The 21,008-nt window shown below is 56.7% G+C and overlaps 1 protein-coding gene across 5 annotated transcripts in view; it reads right to left on the bottom strand.

The window, feature by feature from the left end:
• Positions 1-19,738, bottom strand: part of MYRF (myelin regulatory factor) — a 75,330-nt gene extending 55,592 nt beyond the window's left edge. For 2 of the 5 annotated variants that reach the window (XM_064452998.1, XM_064452995.1), the window contains exon 1: positions 12,314-12,630. In XM_064452998.1, coding sequence (XP_064309068.1) covers positions 12,314-12,359 — 46 coding nt within the window. In that variant the 5' untranslated portion in view covers positions 12,360-12,630. Of the gene's footprint in view, positions 1-12,313; positions 12,631-19,680 lie in introns of those variants that run through there. The other 3 variants (XM_064452993.1, XM_064452996.1, XM_064452994.1) reach the window with 2 other exon arrangements.
• Between the last annotated feature and the right edge of the window lie 1,270 nt (positions 19,739-21,008).

Genomic DNA, 21,008 nt, shown 5'->3' with positions numbered 1-21,008 from the left:
CAAACGGGGAGCGGGCCGCCCCCGTCCTGCCATCTCCCGGCCTCTCCAGAGCTGACCTCCTGGCCGGAGAAGGGCCCTGCCAGGACCACACTGCTGTGCAAGGTACCGCCGCCCCGCCGCGCCCGCACGGCCCCGCACGCCCCACGAGGGCGAGCCGTTCTCGCTGAACAACCGCGGAGGTCCCCGTCAGCTATTTATACAGTACCCCCGCCTCAAGCGCTGATCCCTGTGACAGCTCTGCCCACGCGGGGCGGAAGGAATTCCCGAGATCGCTGGCCTTTTATTTCGGGGTAGGCACTCGTGCAAAGGGCTGCGCGTACGCAAGAAAGGAAGAGATGGATCTTGCCCCAAAATTGCACAAATCTGTTACACAAAGGTCCGACGCAGGCAAAGCGACAGGGAGCCGCCTGGCTTTGTGCTGGAAACCGGTGGTGGAGCTCAAAACAGATCTGCAGATGTGCCCACTGTTTTGTCTGGAAGAGACCCCTGCTTATCCCTTCAGAAAAGAGCACAGAGACCTGAAGATCCGCTAGAAGAAGCTGGCAGACCTAGCCTCTGCCCCTGACAGGACAGACACAAAGCCTCCTTTTAGAGACCTGAACGGAGACCGGGCAGCAAGTCAGACCCATGCGCTAATGGACCTGTACGCTGCGCTCTCGGTGGGAACTCCTGTTGTTGTTTCATTTGTTTCTTTGGCTTTTTGTATCTTTTTTTTTCCAAAAAAAAAAGCTCACTGCAGAAGCAGATTAATTACTGACAATTTCTGGCCATCTGCACTACGTCTCTTTGACTCCTCCAGTCCCTCAGAGAAGCCCTCGGCCCATGCGGACTCTCAGGGCTGAGCCAAGGGCAAAGACCGGCCAGTTTCTCACAGTTCAACAGGACATATTCCTTCCTGTGAAAGCCCCAAACCAAAACCATGGGGTTTTTGGTTGGTTGGTTGTGTTGTTTTAGTTTTTTTTTAACAGATGAAACACAAACCCACAACTACACATGATGAGAAGCCCCACAGTTCTCCTGGGCAAAGCAAGGACGGTAACCTCAGCCTCATTGATAAATTCTCTGTGGCAGCAAAAAAACCACCAAACCTATTACCCCACCACAGTTTCAGCTGGAGGTTGCACTGCTCAAAGCTGTTGCACGGGTCGGGCTAGAAGGTCTGATAGTTCCTTCTAACGAGAAACTCAGTTAAACATCTTTGTTTTAAGAAATGGTACTGTCAAAGTAGGGAAAAACAGAAGGTAATTTTATCAAAAGGCTTAGTGCCACTGCCTGGGTTGTATGAAGTGAGCAAGCAAGAAGAGAGGAGCAGAGAGGGACAAGGGGAGGAGAGGTCACGTTATCCCAGGTGGTTCTTAGCTGCCTCTGTAAGCGGTGAAGCTCATCCCTCCACTCTTCCACACTTCACCCGGACCATTAGGACTTCAGGGCGAGGCCAGCCTGAAGAGGTTCGGAGCTCCCCCCTGCTGCAACGCAACCGGCAACGAGGACAAAGACCTTAACAGCAGCTGACTTCCCAACCGCTCGTTGACTCTGGATTTATCGAGTGCTGTTGAGTTTGTAAAACAGTAAAAAAAAAAAAAAAAGATTTAACGTGGCTCTCCTGCCCTGGCAAAAGCCTTAAACCAACGCACACCACCCCGACGCATTTAAACAACAGGCCGATCAAAGCAAAACCAACTCCTACAAAACGCAGGGTTTAGTTCTGCAAAAACCAGAGGCCTCCACGGGTCTCCTTCAGGCAGCGACTACCCCCAGGGAGCGACCTGCTCTCCTAAAACTCACGTCCCCTTTTCACTTGCTACCACTGACCGTTCGCTGGCTGATCAACCCGCGCCTTAGAACGTGAAACAAGGACCCATCGGACCGACTTTCTCCACCCCATTCCTCCTATCTAGTCCCCAAAGCTCACTCTCAGTGCGGTTCGGTTTCCAAAACAGCAGAGAAGAGGGTTTAAACAGAAAAGCCCAGTAAACCCCACTGCTTCTCTCCTTCAGAGCCAGCTGAAAGCACTCCAGCCTTCGCATTGTGGCCTCCCGACAAGGCATTGCTCTGCGCCAGCGGTGGCAAATGTTTGTACCAACTTTGCCACGCATCACGGCTCGCTGTCACCGGCACCATTCTCATCTCTTTCAAAGCCAAACTTGGCCCAATGTCACGATCACCCACAAATTTGTGCCACAAATTAAGAAAGCCGTGCTGAAAATTCATGGTAAAAATTCTGTAAAAATCTCTGTTGGTGACCATCCATGATCTTTTGCATCCACAGGTGCCTCCTGGGTGTAACAGAGCCACAGTTCCTGTGTCTAAAAGCAGAGGAGTAGGAAAGGTCCCTACCCTGATGTTCCACAAGGTCATCCTGTGGGACTGGGTTGACTTTTGGCCAATTCCTCTTCCCAAGCTCCTGCACACCAACACAACCTCCAGCACCCAAACTGCTCATTCTGGGCTGTGAAGCCCATCCCCAGTCTGCAGATCCCCACATTGCTGTTCCTTGTGTCCCTTCAGCCCCTCAACACCAGTGCGACGTGTTTTGAAACGCCATTTATCACCTCTCCCTCTTCACTACACGATCCACCGCGCTGCATGTGAAAACGCACCACCACCCGCGTCTCCATTCCAACAGCCCTTTCCAAAGACTGAATTAAAATAGACAGGAGGGAGAGGAGACGGACAGGAGCCCTCCTACTCCTCCCTACCCAGAACCTCTCATTGACCCCCGATTCTGGTTTGGGTCGGGCCTCATGAGGGAAAAGACCATTTCTGTTGTTATACTGAGCGGAGCATTGATTATATTATCAGCAAGCAGCCAACTGTGAAATGGCTTGATGGCCCTTATAATGCACCGTTTTTAAGCTTTGGCTTTCCTTAAGCAGGTGTTTCATTTCCAATAAAGTCAAAGCGCACTTTTTAGTGCTTTATTGAATCAATGTCCATAACCACTGCTTGTCATAACAGAAGAGATAAGCCAAGATCAAGCAGGCTGATAAGTTGCTTGGTTTCCTGTTTATCTAGATTTCTAGCCATCAGCTGCAATCAGCACACGGGATTAAAAGTCATAAACGAGAGCTGTTCATTAATAAGTATCGTCAGACATAAACTACGTGAATCTTCATATTCCAAATCAAGCCGAACGTACTCTTGATACTACAACCACTTCCCAAGGCTGCAAGCGAGAGCGGCTCTGCAGGGTCCTCACCGTCAAAGCAGACAGAGCTTGCAGGAATTAGGCCTCCAGCTCTTTTGGAAACTACCTGTGTCTTCCACAAAGCCTGGCCCATGACCACCACCGCGCCCTCTGCGTTGTCTCCTCCCCACCAATGACTAGCTTCGCCTTGGGTAAGAAAGCCAGATCGATTCGGCACTCTGAGCCTCCCAAGGCAATACACCGCTGTGATGTTGGGGTGACAACAAAAGACTACAGGGAGGGGGGAAAAAAAAATCAGTCCCAGCAAAAATTGCTTTAATTACTGTGGTTTTTTTTAAAAAAAAAAGCGGAGGTCTCGCCAAAGCTAGACCGTGGCTCTTGGCGCTGCGCAGGCCTGTCAGCTCCTCGTTCTCTGCCGGTCCCACCCCACGCTGCTTCAGTCTCTGTTCACACCACACACTGGTCTGCAAGCGCAGCCCCGCTGGTTTTCCTCTTCCTACTCATGGGGTTTGCAGTCACTTAGGGCACAATTCGGTACATCTCCTTCAACGCGCTCCAAACAAATGATGAGAGCGGCTGAAGAAAGGAAGACTGGATAGAGCAAAAGGGATGAGGGATGGGGAAGAGTGAGGGGGAAAAAAAATGGAGGATAAGCCAGAGAAGCTAAGGAAACTTTAACCATTGCAGAGACTGATGCCAGCTTTCCCATGACCAAGCCAGTCTCTCACAGCAACTGGGATGTGAAAGAGAAGCATCGATGCTGTGGTGCACCAGAGGAAATGACCCCTACCTCTGCCCGCAGCCCTGCACGCTGGCCCTAGCCCTGGACATGCCACGGGATTACGATCGCAGCCACGTGGCGCTCCCAGGACCGCTCCCCCTGGTTCACCCTAGCCTCTGCCCTCAAATCCCGGATCTGAGCACACCAGGGCTATTTAAAACTCCAGCCTTGGCCTTTCCGAGCAGCCCTCCTCCCCACCACCCCAAAAACCAGCAAAATCTGCAGGCGTTCGCTCTCATTCTACACCAAATCTGGCATCTCCGCTTCGCAGCCGGGGCTGGCCGCCCTCCCCAGCCCCGCTCCCACGTCTCCCTTTCGCCATTTTGAGTTCACTGCATCCAAACAGACAAAGTTCAGCGAGATAAGTGGTGGACCCTGAGTATCACATTACACTTTCCCTTGGGAAGGAAGCCTTTCATTCAAACATGCCGTGAACTCTCTCCAAGGTGTGCTGGAAGATGGCAGGGAGCACAGGGCGGACCAGACCGTCCACCTCCACCACCTCAGACAGAAGACATCCTCTGGCCCTGCTGTACAGGTGCCAACGGGAGAAGGAAGGTCCGGAGGATAAGCAAGGGTGTGCCAAAGCACGCTGGTCGATAGGAGTAAGAGGGTGTATCCACGACCCCGTGAGTGGGAGGCAGCGGACAGCCAAGCGTGGAGCCCAATGCGATCCGCCCCCTGCTTCCACGAGCGCCCCTTTTCCCTACACAGCAGCAGTACCCTCCCTTGGACCCTGCACCTCTCCTACCGATGTGACCCAGTCTCATCCCTCTCTGTCCACCCCTAGCCCTGGTATCTGCCTGGAGAGTGCCAAGGAGGCCACGGCGCGGGTTCCCTCTCCTGAAGGATGCTGCTCCGCGAGCTGCCGCCTGCGAGGGGCATCCTGCACGCACCAGCTCGGGCCCAAAAGCCACAAGCCTGTTCCTGTTTGTGTCTCCAGTCACAGCTGCTCCCCGTCCTCTGGCAACGCACACGCTAGTTAATCATTCCTCAGACACATTTAGCTTACTGGGGTTCTTATCAGAGGGTGCAAAGTCCAAGTCCAATCAGCAACACCACTGGGAAGAGGCAAGGGGGTTACCCAGCAAGCTCTGCAAAGCTCTTGCCAGAGCAACACCATCCCCAGGAAGGGAAATCCCGAGGCAGAGATACACTGGAGGGATGCCAAGCCATGGTCTAGGACCCCGTCTGGGCAGCACGGAGGAAGAGCAGCCACCTGCAGCACCGCAGCGGGCCAGGGGTTCGCTGGTCACAGCCTGGCACCCTCCTAGCACGGCTCCCAGCTCCGCATCACTCAGGTCTTGGCCGAGCAGGAGGAATCCACAAGGTCCCTAACCAGAAGAGGGCAAGCACAGCAGGGCCCCATCTCTCTCCCTTCTTCGAAAGGCCTCTTCTGGTTTTATTTCTCGCTGAGTGACCATGGGCAGAGAACGAGTGGGGCAGAAAAGAGGGCGAAAGCAGAAAGCAAAAAGACCGCTGAATTTGGACAGGAGGCAGAAAGCCCACGGGAGGAGCAACTTCTCTACGCACCACTCAGTGGGGCTGCACTCCTCCAGGCGATGCCCAGCTCTCTCCAGGCCAGCCATGCCCAGGAGCCACCTTATTCCACCTTTACTGCAGGCAGTGACAGGGCAGCTGGCGCGACTCTGGCCCCAGAAGGCCAGCCCTAGCAAACGCTTTGCTCTAGCAGGAAAGGGCCTGGGGGCGGAGGGAAACCCTGCCTACCCAGCACCCCAGAAAGGCTCCTTCTTGACCAGCATCTCTTTCCCATCTCCTTGCAGGCAGCAGCCCTTGCGCAACCCCAGCCCAGGCACATGGAGCAGCACGGGTCAGCCGGACCTCTGAGTCACCAAGACGCCCATTTCCATCAGCTTGGTCACACCTCTGGCACAACTCCCTTCTAATCTGCCCCGATGGCCACCTCCTCCTGCTGCCTCCTCCCAAACCCCCTCCTGGTCCGTGTCCAGGCATCGCTCCCAGGACACCAACCTGTGGAAGATACACGAACCAGAACACAGGCAAAGTACCTCTCGCCGTTCCTGATGGAGGCGTGCGCTCACGTTGCTTTTTCTGAACCACAACCCACCCCTTATCAGACGTCTTGAGGGATCCACCCTCCTACGAACAGCTCTCTGGCCTTGCTCCATCTGGATGCGTCCTGTCCTCTCCCCACCCGGGAAAAAGGCGTTTTGGGAGAGAAGGCAGACCCCAGAGAAGTACCAGCACGGTCACAAGACCACGCTGGAAGCAGCAGGCTGTTCTCCACCGGCCTTGCCCCGAGGAGCGGATGAGGACAAGTGCTTTGGCTGAAGACTCTGGGAACCTCCTGCTGCTGGTCCTGCTGGGATGGAGGTGGCAGCTTCCCCCTCTGCCCAGGAATGTCCCCTGCGCCTCTGCCGACTGCTGGTGCTCGAGGGAAGGTTTTTCGCTCTTCCCTCCTCTGCTTAGGCCCTGGGGTGGAGTTGGGTTCACCAGCAGCCCCACGTCCCCTGCTCTTGTGGAGGGCACACACTGACCCGAGGCAGACACCAAGTCGGGTGGGCAGGGGAAGCCTGAAATAGAGGGCAGAGAGAGGAGGACCAGAAAACGATCGCCTTGGAAAGAGAGATGGAGAGGCAGAGGGGAAAGCAAGCTGAGCCGTGGAAGGGTTGGGGGATCTGTGCTGTTACCTGCTCGGATCCAGCGCACCCTGAGCATGGTGAGAGCGGATGTCAAGCTCCCGCTGCGTCCCTGCTCTCCCCCTCTGTCATTATGCTGCCTAGCTCAGCTTGTCTAGGTCCCAGGGCTGCTGCCTGCTGGTTTTTCTATTCCCCCAGGGAAGAGTGGGAGGGCCAGGGAGGAGGCTGGGAGGCTGCTGCTACGCGCTGGGATTTGGGTCTGCGAGGGGATTACCAGGAGGGATGGTCATGTGTTTGTGCTGTACCAGGTTCCCCAGGACCATTCTGTCACGGGCTAACCCCGTCCAGCCAAGCACTGCGCACAAAGCCTCTTACTTCCCCCACTGCACCAGCCAGGCCCCGGAGAGACTGTCACACCGCAAAGCCACCGCTTCCCCAGCCCCGCTCCTCCCGAGGCTCGGGTCGAGGCGCAAAGCCCCCGCAGGGACGTGCGGCAAAGATCGCGTTGTGCTTTTCCCCGGGAGCCTGTGATTCTCCCAGCGCTTTCCCTCTGCCCTTACTCTCGCCACGTCAAACAGCAAGCGGTGCAGGAAATCCTCTCGCCAGCACAGCATCACAGCCCAGAGGTGCATTCGGGGGATGCAGAGGCTAAGGGCCAGACAGCCACTGGATGGGCAGAGGGTGAACAGCGAGCGTGAAGCCCAGCTCCCAAAAAAAGCCGTTCTTTCGTGTAATTGAAAGGAATAAGATGCTCTGATCCGCTGTAGTTGTGCTGCTATGTCAAGCCCAGGTGCCTAAAAACGTACGTGGGGCCAGTTGTCCTGGTTTGCCTGTGTGGTTTCTGCCTGACAGCCGGCACCGTGACACACGCCGCGGCCTCCGCTCTAGAGGGCCTGGCTCTCGTGTCCTCCTGCCCTATCTGCTCCCCGTGTTTTCAGCCTCAAGAAGCCACCGGTCTCCCCTCTGCGCCCCTAAAGCAGCCAGGAAAGACTCCAAAGCCATCCCTTGTTTCTCTGTGACTCTCTTTCCCTGTCCTCCAACCTCCTGCCTGGCAGAAACTGAAACTGCCCCCGTAGTTTGGCGAACCCCCAGCGAGCTGTAACTCACAGGTCGGGTCACCAGCACTACCAGCACCCAGGGCCCTGCCAGCTCAGGGATGCTTCACCCCACCACGAGGTGGTGGCCAGCTCTGAAGAGAAACCATTCTTCCTCTTCCTTTAAGCTCATGTTTTATGCCTGTGGAAGTTTTACCACTGGAGCCCTCCTCCGCTCGTTCCCACCCACCACCAAATCCTCCCGCAGACCCGCGGCACGCGGAGACCCGACCCTTACGACACCGCGCGGTGGACAAGGCGCAAACCCGGGAGCCCTGGGTCCGGCGCTGTGCCTCAGCCCCATCATTTCATGGAATCACAGAATCATTAAGGTCGGAAAAGACCTCTGGGATCATCAAGTCCAACCGCCAACCCAACACCCCCAGGGCTCCTAAACCATGTCCCCAAGTGCCACGTCATATTTCTTCATCCGAGGAAAATGGGGCCCAGACCTCTTCCTGCAGGGCTGCAAGGCAGCATTTCCTACTCAAACACAGAAAGTGCTCCGCAATACACAGTAAAAATCACCAAGAAAGTACCCAATACCGCTAACACACAGACACACGCACTCCGACGGGCAAAACCATTCGCTAATACAAACACGCTTGCTGCCTTGCGGATAAAACACCCCGTGCTCACTTGCTCGCTCCCAGCTCGGAGGCTCCCGCGGCCCCGCGCGCACGGACACACGGCCGCGCGACAGACACCCGCTTCCGAGCGCTCCAGCCGCTTGTGCTCCGTGGAAAACCGTAAAGGGCTGCTTCATTTCACAGGACTCGCGTGCCTTCGCTGAAATCTGGCCCTTTCTGTTTAACCAACTGCTGCCTTTCCCAGCTACGCCTGGAGCCCAAATCCTCCAAACTTTTAGCGTTTGCTGTTCTTTTTCTCCATTTCTTGCCCCATCCCCACCCAGCCATCTGCCAAACCGCCCGCTCCCCTGCCCCCCAAGCCCTGCTCTGCACATCTTTCCTGATATACATTCTTTAACAACCTCTTATCTCATAAATTAGCCGGGAGAGAGAGGGATCCCGAATAGCTGAGCTCTGTCGTAACTGTTTCCCTTACGCGAGTGGTAGGCAGGGAGGAAGGTAAGGTTTCTAGCAGGATGCCAGCCAAGGGTCAGACGCTTTCAACTCCCTACTTTTCCTTTGATACAAAATACAAATGCTCTGGGTAAACACTCCCAATACTATGGAAAGACCAAACCGAGCTCCTTTACCTCCGCTGCCAGAACCCCCAGCATCCCACGCTCCCTGCCTCCGAGCTTTCCCAGCTCTCTGCCCGAGCCCTCCTCAGCAGGATGGTCCTGGGCGCCACCAAACACGTTTACCAGCTGTGCTAGCACAAACCCGGACAGCCACGGACTTCCTAACGCAGACAGGCCCACCTCGAGGACGCTCAGAGGCCGCGCTGCCAGCCAGACTCGCACTCGCCGCATCTTCATCCCAGGAGGGGCGTGAAGTTATCCCCCAATCCATCTCTCCTCTCAGGGGCTCCTCCCCAGCCCCTTCCCGAAGAGCAGAGCAAAGCCCTACACTCTCGGCATCGTTATTCTGCTTCTCCGACCTCGCGTGCCTCAGACCTCGCTCTCGAAGAGCGGACAGCTACGTTCCAGGGAAATCAGGACACCCTGCCCAAGCAAAGCCTGAGAGCCCTCTTTAGGAAAATAAAAGCCCACCTCTTGCCGCTGAGAAAAGCGGAGGCGGGCAGTTGGACCCGAGACCTTGGGAGCGCTCGCTCCCCAAAGCAAGCCTTGCTCTGCGATGGGACCCGGCGCGCTGCTGCCGGAGCCAGCCGGGACTGGGAATCAGCACAGAGAGCGGCTCCCTTCCGCACCTCGGCCAGCACTGCCCCCGCTCCCCAAAAGTCTGCACGGAGAGCCCGGTTAATCCTTGTCTGACACTTTGAAATACGAAGTGCTACGCAAGCACTAAAGGATTACTCTTAAATATGGTGGGATTGCTTAGAGCAGGCTCAGATCCTGTGCAAATCAGAGTCAGGCAAAGGAAAGGGAACTCCCAAATTATTTCAGGGGTTTCAGTGTACAGGGAGAAATCCCTTTAGCGTGAAATCTCCACTTGGCGAGAAGACGGTCTGTGAGAAGAAAAAATGTTTCACTGTAAGAGAAAAGTATGGTTCGGACACGGCTCCCTCCCTGATCTCAGCAGACACCTTTCAGAGAAGTGATGGGGTAGCGAGGAATCGGTTCTACTAATGAGTTTATTCCTGTAAATGAATAAACTCTCACAGATTCATCGTTCCCCGCTATATTACACATCCAGAAACCATTAATTCTTCAGGAGAGCGACATTCCGGGGCAAACCCGACTCCGTGCTGCAGTTTAAGGCGCTGACCTTCACTTCCAAACAACAGAGGATCAGTTTGGCCGCGTGCTCCTTCGGGGCACCACGATTAAGGCGCGCACAAAAGGAAAGAACCTTGTTTCTCGCTGCACAGACTGAACTGAGCTGCGATCCTTCGTGGTAAAACCTCCTCCTCTTCCCCCCTCACCCTCAAACCCCGCGTTGTAACAAATGCTTTTTAATAACGCCGCTGCCCGAATGACATGAAGAGCCGCGTTGGGCTCCACAGAGAAATAAAGCTCAGAGAAGTTCTAAAAAGGAAGTTATAGAAATAAGCAAATAGCGAAGGCTGAGAAACATCCTTCAGCCCCAGCTTCCCTCGCTCTCGGTTTTTACAGAGACAAGATGGTTTTAATTCGAAAGATGGAAAGAAAGGAGAAAGAGACAAAAAGATAAAAGGATAATAAAGGAAGGAGAAAGACAGGGAAAAAGGAAGAACCCCAGAATGGTTGAGGTTGGCAGGGACCTCCTGAGGTCGTCTTGTCCAACCCCCTGCTCAGGCAGCATCACCCACGGCACCCAGATAGAAAGAACAAGACAGACAGAAAGAAACCTTCCACCCTATAGAAAGGTGCTCTGGGGGAGAGGGAGAAATTCCGCTCCTACAAGTGAAGAGACGGACAGCTGAAGCCTGTAAATAACGTCGGGGTGCCAAGCACGGGCCGTGCAGGGCGCTGGGGGGGTGCTGGGTGCCCAGAGGACAGGAGGCGGGTGGGCAGGATTCAGGAGATTGGTCCAAGTGAAACCCTAAAAACAAAACAAGCCCCCCGAAGGCTGGAGAGAACACAGGCTGGGAGCACACGATAAGAGCCCACGTGGCGAGGCTTCCCATCCTCGCTAATCCTGTCGCTCCCGGGAATCCAGAATCACGGCTGGAACGAACAGGGGATGCTTCTTCCTTTGAAGAAGGAGAGATGCGTTACTGAGGCATCACACGGATGCCAGAAGAGAGGAAAGAGAGAAGTAAGCAGCTTGAGCCCCTGCTCACTCCCGAGAGCATCTTGTTTGTGGCGCATCTTTGTTTTCCTCCCCAGCTTAAGTCCTTCCACCGGCCAAAGAAACAGGCGGGACACAGTCCTCCCACCCCAACCACCGCGGAGCGAGCAGCTCGGCGGAGCAGGCAGCACGCCGCCCGATCCCACCGCAGGCCAAGCACAGCACGAGGACTCCGAAAGGGATCCGAGCTCCGGCGCTGATTTATGCGCCAAGCCAGTCCTCCGTGGGCCGGGGTCCGCCCCAGCAGACCCCAGCTCTGCCACCGGCAACAGGACGCGTCGACCCAGCGGAGCCTCGCTAGGATGGGCGCGTTGTTCCCGCCGCGAGGGCGCAGCTGCGTGCCGGGGGCTCGCGCCAAGGCGCAGCCGAAACCTCTGCCTGGCAAAGGGCCCACCGGAGAACAAGGGGCGCGGGGCGCCACACCAGAAAGAGAGAAAGAAAGACAACAAGCGAGAGAGAAATAGGTATACGGTCAAGGAAGACTAGAAGTCAACAAAGCCAGAGGAAACACTGAGCCGGGGGGGGGGGGAACAACAACGAAGGGCATCAGGGTCCCAACGCCTCCCCAGCCGCACCAGTTCAGCCCTAGCAAAGCCTCAGCCGCCACGAGCAACCGTGTTTCACCCCTGCTTGACAGAGGCCGACTTCTCTTTACAACCACTCTTCCACTGTGGCTTTCAGTAAAAACTGCCTTCGGTTTAAGGAGACTCTGACCCGCAGACGCGCGGTGCCCAAAGGGGTCCGGGCTCCGGCTGGGCAGCGCTGGCCCGCGGGTGCTGATTACGAGGCGGCGTGGGGCGCGCTGCTGGACGCCGCTGCTGCAGGACCACCCATCTTCTAGACCAGAGAGGAGCGATACCCCCAGCGAAGCGGACAGCCCGCTTCCAACACGCTGCGCCCGGCGGCCGTGGCTCAGGGGACCGGCGGAGAGGCTGCGGGTCTTGAGGCGAGCGGAGAGGGTCGGCCAGGCGTTCGGCCCCGCGGCGACGTCCGCGATCCGTACGCTACGGCCGGGAGCCTGCGCCCGCTCCCAGGGCCATGCCAAGGTCCTCGCCGGGGCGGCGGCAGGCGTCTAACGTACGACGCGAGGCGCTCCCCGGCCCTCGCCGTGCCACGACCTCCAGCTCGGGACCCTCGACGTGGATGTGGAGGACGAGCGGCGGGATCGTGCCCGGGTGCGGGAATCCGCTGGGACCCCAGCGCTGGGCAAGGCGGTCGCTGGGTCCTGCTTTGGGCGGGGGTCTCGGGCCACCCTGAGCTGGTCCGGGCGGCGGCGGGAGAGGGCTGGGAGTTAGCGGGGCACCCCTTACCTTCAAAAAACCGCTGCAAAGCCTCCGTCTCGTCCACCACCTCCATAGCTGGGCCATGCACCGGGCGGCCGGGCTAGTCTCGGTGCCTGCAGGGGGGCATCCCCCCGGGCCGGGCCGTGCCGGGGGGGTGGGGGGCGGCCGCTCCGCGCTCCGCTCCGCAGCTGAGCCCCGCACCGCCGCCCTCAGCGCCCCGCACCGCCGCCCCGCCGGGGGCCCGGAGCCGGTACCGGTACCGGCACCGAGCGCGTCCGCCCGCAGCCCATCGGCCTCCGCCGCTCCCAGCCCAGCGCTACCCCCAAACTTGGGCTGTCGCGACGCGCTCCTCCCTCCCTCCCTCCCCGCCCTCCGGTGCCCCGGCCCCGCTCCTCCTCCTCCTCCTCCCTCCTCCCTCCTCCTCCTCCTCCTCCCGCCCCCGCCGGCAGGGAGAGCCCACCCCGGTACCCCGGGGCTCCCCCCGGTTCCCCCCCACCCCCGGTTCCCCGATGGCTTTTTCCAACAGCACGAAGCCCCAGCGCAACCCCTGCTCTCCAAACAGCCACAAATCGCACACACCATCCACCCCCCCCCCCCCAAAAAAAAAGCCCCCCCTCCTCATCCAGCTCGGGGGCTGGGGGAAGGGACAGTTGTGTTTTCTTCCCCAGATGTGCCCACAATCAATAATAATGCCTCAAAAAGAAAAGAAAAGAAAGGGAAAAAAACCCCAAAACCAGTACAGTAAATGAAGTTACAGTTATCTGACCACAGTTAACCAAACGCAGAGCCCCTGCCAGCCAGAGACTGTGGGACCATTCTCTTCGGGGCAGATAAAGCGCACAATGAGGTTTTGTCCGTCCCCACAAACCAATTCAGAAGGGCAGATTCTCTTATATATATAAATATATTTTTCTCGCTCCCACAGCTGTGCAGTGACCAATTCTTCTCTGGGGAGGGGAGCGGGGAGGGGAGGGGGGCCGAGGTTTGGGGATAGTAATAGGTCTATTATTTCGGGGATGGAGAGAAAGAGCTCAACAGCCCTTTTTTCTTCTCCCTCTCCCTCTCTCTTTCCATTAAGACAATTGTTATTCTCTGTTACCCCACGCCCCTTGTTCCTGTGCGCACACTCACCTCCCCCAGCTTCAGGCACAAGCTGCGTGGGAAGGATGCAGAAATTTATTTTTGCCATGGAGCCTGAGCGCTAGCCCAGGCCTAAATCCCGTCGGTGCCAGGTTAGATGTTAGGCAGCACTAGATTAGACCCCAGAATTAAACTCTCCTGCTAAGGATTCAAGCCCCGACCCGCGGTCCCTCATCCTCCCGGCAGCGCGTTATCTCTGCTCCGCGAGAGCCTCCTGCATGAAGCTGTGAGGAGCAGACCTCCCGGCGAGCGCACGGCCCTCTGCAGCCACGCTTCACCTGAGAACGCGGCAGGAGATGTTCACAGGCACACGCAGGAGCCGAGCATCCCGCTCGGCGCTGCCGGCGCGCGGGAAAGCCTCTCCCTTCGAGTCTCCGCTCGCTCCCGGCCAGGTCTCGCTCGCAGAACCTCCCCGGTGCTCCCCGGTGCTTCATCGCAACGTCGCCCACCCGTAAAGTCCTGCTCTCGTGCCAGCCGGCCTACGGCGCATCGCCTAACACGTCTCTCAGAGACGGCTAATAAATTACAGGAGTGGCACGAGGGAGCTGGAGCTTCAGCTGCTCACGCACAATAAAACAAGGGAAGGCCAAGACTCTTCTGGGTCACTTCACCGGTGACTATCAAAGCCAGCAAGAGAACCTGTAAACAGGCCAAGCTGGCAGAAGAACAAGTTCCTGCCTGCTATGGCATTAGACCCTAAAGCTGGGTCCAAAGATGATCAAACATTTGCAAGGCAAATGACCCCGAGGCCGATCTGCTCTGGATTTGTAACCCTCTGGACCAACTGCATCGGTTTTTCCCCACCCCCAAGGTGCAAACTCCTGGGCAGCAACTCATTGAAAATAAAACTATCGACACCTCTCTCCTGTCCTTAGCAGCAACGTGCCCGGTGCCGCAGCACATCCTCCCCGTAACACGGCGCGGACCAGCCCTCCCAGCCCCAGAGTGCCACACGCTGCCCTAATGAGACGTGAAAAGCCCTTTAGAGCAACCCACTAACGATGCAAACCCACTAACGACGCAAACCGTAGCGGAGCGGCCGCCCCCAGCAAACCACCCCGGTAAATACTTCAGGTACAAACCGTGGGGGAGCGGGATGAACAAAACACTCGTTTCTAACGTCCGTGCTATGAAGTTGTGGTAAGAAGAGGCAGGCCAGTGGCCCAGAAATAATTTCTGAAAGAACTCGGTGCCTTTGGGCAACAGCATTAAGCTAGCCGGGTGTCTGTACGCAGCGCACGGCCACGGCACCCCAGCAGCCAGGCTCAACGCGGTTTCACCCGCGCGGTGCCGTTAGCACAGTACCACGCGCTACATCAGCGTCAGAGCGAGATCCGGCCGTGGTTAAGACATCTCACTCCCACTTTGCACTGGGAAGGCAGAGGTTGGCTCGCCTGCGCTGGTCCCAGTCCAAGGCAGCCTGCAAAACACAAGCTGTGTCTCCTGATCCCCGTTAAGGTCCCTAATTTGGACCTAACTCCCTCCCTAGGGCGGCTTCACCCATCTTTGCTCCTTCCCTGGTGTCTGAAGCAAGGCATTGCCAATCTGTGTCCTTCTCACCTTCATTTTCTTCTTGCACATGCAAACCTCCCAGTACTGCTCAGCAATCTGTGCCCCGGAGTGCTGCTGCCTCCCTTCCTGGACCTAATTAAAGGGAAAAGACAGGTTGGGCAGGCACTCCTGGGGCTCGGAGCTACGTCCCCAGCCTCATTCCTTCCCAAAAGGGGAAAGGGCAGCAGGTCCCTTACTGCAATGAGCTGGGAATCCAGCACTCCAGGGCTCTACATGTGTAATCCCCAAGAGATCTGAACCCGGGCAAGTTAAAAGGTATCGCTGTGATCTGCTGCCGCTGCACAGAAAACAGCGCCAGGGGACAGAAACGCAGTCCTCGTCGGAGCGTGCCGTTCGCTTTCCTTCCTGCTGCCTCCCCTCTGCCGCTCTCCCTCCCCGCCAGCCCGTGCCCTCCCCACGGCTCTCCCCCTCAGATACGCACGCACGCTCCCTTCCCCGTCTCCCCCGGGTCACGCTCTCTGTAAACACTGCTCTCCCTATCCCATGCGGCGGGTTGGGAGCCCGAGCCAAGAAGGGGGTGGAAGGATATTACTCACGGAAGGTGTGGCCGTTGCTTCCTCCAGCGCTAAATTTCAAAGTCCAGTTTAAAACAACAAAAATAATAACTCAGCGGTTCCCCCACCCCATCCCTCCCCACACCCCAGCCCCCAGCCGGGCGTCTCAGGTACAGCCAGAAGGCTGTTTTAGTCTCTTTTTATCTTCCTCCTCAGCCCTGAGCACGGACAGACGCCTCAGCCCGTCTGCGGGGGGCCACAGCGGCCGGCAGCACCATCCACCCGGCTAACGTGGGGTTCAGCTGAGCAGGGCGCTTGGCGGGAGAGAGGCACCATTTGCCCCTGACGCCAACAAGCTGCCGCTCGGCTGCCGGAGGCGCTGGGGTATTTGGTATCTCATACTCATGGTTTAAGCGTTATATACTCAGAGTGGGTTCGTAGCCATTTGTTTCGTGTATTAAGGCTGTGTCGGTTTTGGTTCTGATCTAAAGACCATTCAAGTTACTAGAGATGTTGCTGAATTTCACAACGGTAAAAAAAAAATCAAGGGGCGACGGGGCTGCGTCCCCGTCAAAGGCGGCTGGACACCGTCAGCCTTCCTTCCTCAGCCCCTGGATTTGCTGCTACCCTTCGGGACGCAGGCTTATTAAAAAAATAAATAAATCACACTGTGCAGCTGTGGCTCCCCGAACTCCAGAGAGGCAATTTATATCCACCCCGTACTCCGTTAGACGGGACGGACCGAAACACTCACATAGCCCACGTGAGCTGGATTTAAACGGCGGCCTTAACTCTCCAGAGGGGGGTTTCTAATGTGTCAGCCAGGACATGGTAGTGGCTACACCCCGAAAACACCCATTATCTTAGGCAGGACAAACCCTCCGACTGATTTTTATCCTCTGACAGAGCCTCCATGCATTCCAGGTGAGAAGTAGAACAACTGCAAGGACTCGCAAGCAAGCCAGAGCGGGACTTCTCAGCAGGGATCCACCACAATGGTATGAAATCCATGAAAATGTTCGGCTGGGGGTTTTTCCCCCTCCCTTAAAACACGCCTACAGGCAAGCAGAAGCAAATAAGAACCTTATACACAAAATAAGCGCTCTGAACTTAGTCACATTTTGTTAAAAACGGTTAAAAGTGAAGATAAGACACACACGGCCCCCAGAATTTTTCACAAGCTGCTGTAGGCGCTGGGTTTAAAAAGCAGGGAACACGACTAATCTACTGTCACCCTCGAAGGCTGCGGAGAGGGGCCATCAAAAGCAGGCACCGTTGTAGGAAATACTCGTAATTACTGCCTACAGCAGACAGAACTTTGCTCTTCACGGATGCTGGGAGGGTTAAAAGCGCCGCTGAACAGGAGTTGCAATAGAGGAGCCTGTCCCCGCAGTTCCCTTGCTCGGCTCCCACCGCCCCCTTCCAGGAGCTGGCGGGCGCCTCTGGAGTCGCCCAGGGGCGACGGCCCCTCTGGCACGCCGGCACCCTGCAGGAAGGGTCTTTGGACTTGCCCGCAGGGTTATGCGAGTGCAACCTGGCCCGGGGCAGTGCGCGAGATCGTGTAGGTCACTGGGGGAAAAAAAAACCACCTACTATAGCCAAGGCTTCTGTATGTGTTACGTGTACTAGCACCAGGGCCACCGGGTGTTTGGGTGAGGAAGAGCCTGCTGTGTAAAGACTTGACTTGGGGATGGTCCACACAGCCTCATCTGTGCTCTGCAGGGTTTACCTAGTCAGGGCTCACCTCAGCTCAGCCTCAGGGACCTGCAGAACTCGTATGACCCATAGTTATTTTGCTGCACAGGAGGATGGAGAAACCTCTCTCCTTGACCCCACCTGACTTCCCTCGGGAAGAGCTGTTGGTCTTATCTGGTGCGACAATGCTTCTTTGAGCCAGGCAACAAATTCAGCGTGATTCCAGAGAGATCAAAAACCTTCAAGTGAAGACTACGGCTTCAATGAGTAACTCCATGGGAATGCAGTCAATGACGGGAGCCAGCAAGCTGGCAGCCAAGCTGCCTCTCACGCAACGCTGAGCTTGTGCAACCCTGTGCTCTCCCATGGTCATCTCTCCACGGGCTTCCACCCCCCAGAACCCGGCTGCCAAAGAGGACGCCCTCTCCTCTGCTGACCAAGGCCACCAGAAAGGCAGGTCCCCTTTCCTGCCAAGGAGGAGCAGCAAGAAGCCATCACTGCTCATGGACAGCTATGGCCATGATGCAGCTGGGCCGAGGCATGGAGAGGAATCTCTTCCTCAGGAGGAGGGAGGCACTTCTAGCAGTGACGCTCCTGTCCCCCGCAAGGACGTAGGTGAGCTTGTGCAGCGAGAGCTGGCCGAGCTCAGGGCTCTGCTTTCCAAAGGTGGCCTCCAATTCAGGTCCAGACCTCTTCCAAAACACCTTGAGCATTCACAGCAGCTCCTGTGGAGCAGTTCTGGCTGACTTCCACCAAATGGAACAGAGCGCCGACATTTATGGAGCGTAAGGCCTGCCTGGATCTAAAGCCAGAGAGCCCAAACCAGAGACTGCATTTGGGAATGAAGCGTTTTGTGACTGATTTCTGGAGGGTCTCACAGCAAGCGAGCATCAGAACCACACTCAGGTCTGGGATTCAACTGCTGGAGCAAGTCCCGCTGAGAGCTGCCAAGGGGATCAGGGGCCTGGAGCATCTCCTGCATGAGGAAAGGCTGAGAGACCTGAGGTTGTTCAGCCTGGAGAAGGCTGAGGGGGGATCTTGTCAATGCTTATAAATATCTGAAGGGCGGGTGTCAGGGGGTGGGGCCGGGCTCTTTTCAGTGGTGCCCAACGCCAGGCCAAGGGGCCACGGGCACAAGCTGGAACACGGGAAGTTCCACCTGAACATGAGGACAAACCCCTTCCCTGTGCGGGTGCCGGAGCAGGGGCACAGGCTGCCCAGGGAGGCTGTGGGGTCCCTTCCCTGGAGACATTCACCCCCCGCCTGGACGCGGCCCTGTGCCCCTGCTCCGGGGGTGCCTGCTCACGCAGGGGGTGGGACGGGGTGAGCTCCAGGGGTCCCTTCCAGCCCCCGCCAGCCTGGGATTCTGATTCTGTGATTCTCTAGGTTTACTTTATGATGCTTAATTCACTGGACCGTGCTGCCAGGCAGAGCTGGGGAGCTCGCAGGTCTTACAACCTCCCTGACTGGTTCAATGCGCTTTAGAAAAAAATCTTCACACAAGCATGGGAAAAGCTCATCAGATTGTTAAAGAATATATAAAGCTGAATTTCTAGGGCTGCAAGGCAAGGGGCAGCATTTAGGAAAGGCCCTGCAGACAAACCCTTCCCACTTGTGTAAAGCACGCAGGATGCGCTCCAAGGCAGCTCGCTGCTCCTCCGAGATGCCATCAGCCACCTAAACTGCACTCCAGCCCTCAACCCCCTTCGCAGGGCTCTAACAGATGCTCCCACGTAACAGCTATCAACAGGTTCAACTTGTGTTCCAACAAAAGAAACCCGCAAAGACAATTCCAGGTTTTAAAGGTAGAACGTTGCAGCCATCCAAGTGCAACATGCCTCGATTCACCTGAGCAGGAAGAATTAAGAGTCCAGCAGTCCCTCCTTCCTAGAACACGAGAGAAAGCACCTACTTTCTCGTTCTGCAAAACACAGGTGCTATTCTATACAGTGCTCTCCAACGTTATCACTCCGAAAGTGCTCTCTCTCTTCACACATACACAAGGATGAAGTTTCCAAAGGCACCAGTGAGAGTCTGGAATCGACCATCAGCTTTAAGCAGCAACCGAGCAACCTTATTTTCCCTGGGGAATGTAAGGATCTCTAACACCTTCACCCAACATCTGAGGCTGAAACCCCTTCAGGCAATGTGGAGCGCAGCGGCACGCGGCGAGGACGAATGCTCGGGTGGAGAAAATCTAGTTGGAAATTTCACTTGGAAATTTTGAGTTGGAAATCACCTTGGGGCTCGCAGCCAGAGGCTGGTGCATCATCTCTTGGATCGGTACAGCTGGGAAGTGGATTATTTTGCGGTCTCAACGGCAGAAGGCAGGTGAGATGAGGGTCACGTTTTGACTGTGGTACCTGCCAGCGAGATGCCGCAGCTGGCGTACAACAGAGCCGTGATCAGGCAGCGGGCGGCCCAAGGAACCAGCCAGCTGGCAAGAGGCTCTGGGAAGGGTTTCGGATGCCGGTTATTCCATCCTGTTCTTACCTGAGCCGGTGGTCTCAGGCAGGAGGAACGCTGCGGTCTGCATGGCTCAAACGGACAAATGGAGGGATGCTTGAAACACCCCTGCTGGGCTGGGGACGTGAGGGATGAGAGCCTTAACGCTGCTCTGTTTCTTGTTACTACGCTCTACCATACTTCCCTTTTGTTGAACCCAGTGCCTTCTTGTAACCGGGCTTTGTCTGGGGCACCGAAAGGCAGAGGGAAACGCAAAGAGACTGCCAGGAGGTAACATTACTGCAGTACAGATGAGAGTGTCATTTGCTCTGGGGTCATTGACCTTGTTAGCTCAACATCACTGATACTGTTATCAGGGATGTGTTAAGGTACATCCTAGATTGCGCTGCCTGCGGCCTGGGAACCGCCTGCCTCGCCCAGGCAGCCTGAAGGCAGAAGCAAACCCCGTCCCCGCACAGCCTCCGGAGGGCACTCGCCGCCGGGAACGGGGGCTTTGTCTTCTCTCTGTTGCAAGATCGTAGAACCATATACTGTCCTGAGCTGGGAGGGACCCACAAGGACCATCGAGCCCAGCTCCTGTCCCTGCACAGGACACCCCAAATTCACACCGTGTCTCTGAGGGCCTTGGCCAAGTGCTTCTGGAACATCGCCAGGCTGGTGCCGTGATGCCTCCCTGGGGAGCCTGTGCCAGGGCTCCACCACCCTCGGGGGGAAGGACCTTCTCCTAACGCCCAGCCTAACCCTCCCCTGGCACATCTCCCGGCCAGCCTAAAGATGCCCCTCTCCACACTGCCAGCGCTCCCCAGCTTAGGCGACTCCTCCCTGCTCACCCCCCAAGGCGATGCTGGATGAAGGGCTGGTGGATGCAGTCAACTCTCCGTACTCCCTGACATCCCCAACTCATTCTCCCTTGAATGGTGCTGGATTGAGCAAGCCTAAATACAAGCCAACTGAAGAACCGGGGCTCGTACCACAAATCCAGCCAATTGATTTCTTTCCTTGGTTTTGCACTTATACAAATATTTGCACCTTGAAGACCCTTCCTCCGTTCCCTCCACCCTCTTTTGGCCTTGCATAGCGAGCATCCTTCTCCACGGCGCTCTCTGAGGCCGCCAGCACAGCAATCACCACTCAACCCTGTGAAATCACGGGACATTTAATTCTTCCCCCAGCCCACACACACATCTCCCCTCCTCTCTGTGGGTTCTCTGCCTCCAGGCTGCCCAAAAGCTTTCATCTTTGTGCTACAGCATCTCCTTGCCTCGAACACTGCTGCAATTCTTCCCCTCCTCAGCAAGCGCGGTTGCTCCGGGAGCCCCCTGCCAGCTGTGCGGGACGCAGGCGGGTCGGGATGG

This window comes from Phalacrocorax carbo, chromosome 5 (assembly GCF_963921805.1).
Source record: "Phalacrocorax carbo chromosome 5, bPhaCar2.1, whole genome shotgun sequence".
NCBI lineage: Eukaryota > Metazoa > Chordata > Aves > Suliformes > Phalacrocoracidae > Phalacrocorax > Phalacrocorax carbo.
The sequence above is the reverse complement of the archived record's forward strand: the minus strand, read 5'-3'. Positions and strand labels throughout refer to the sequence as shown.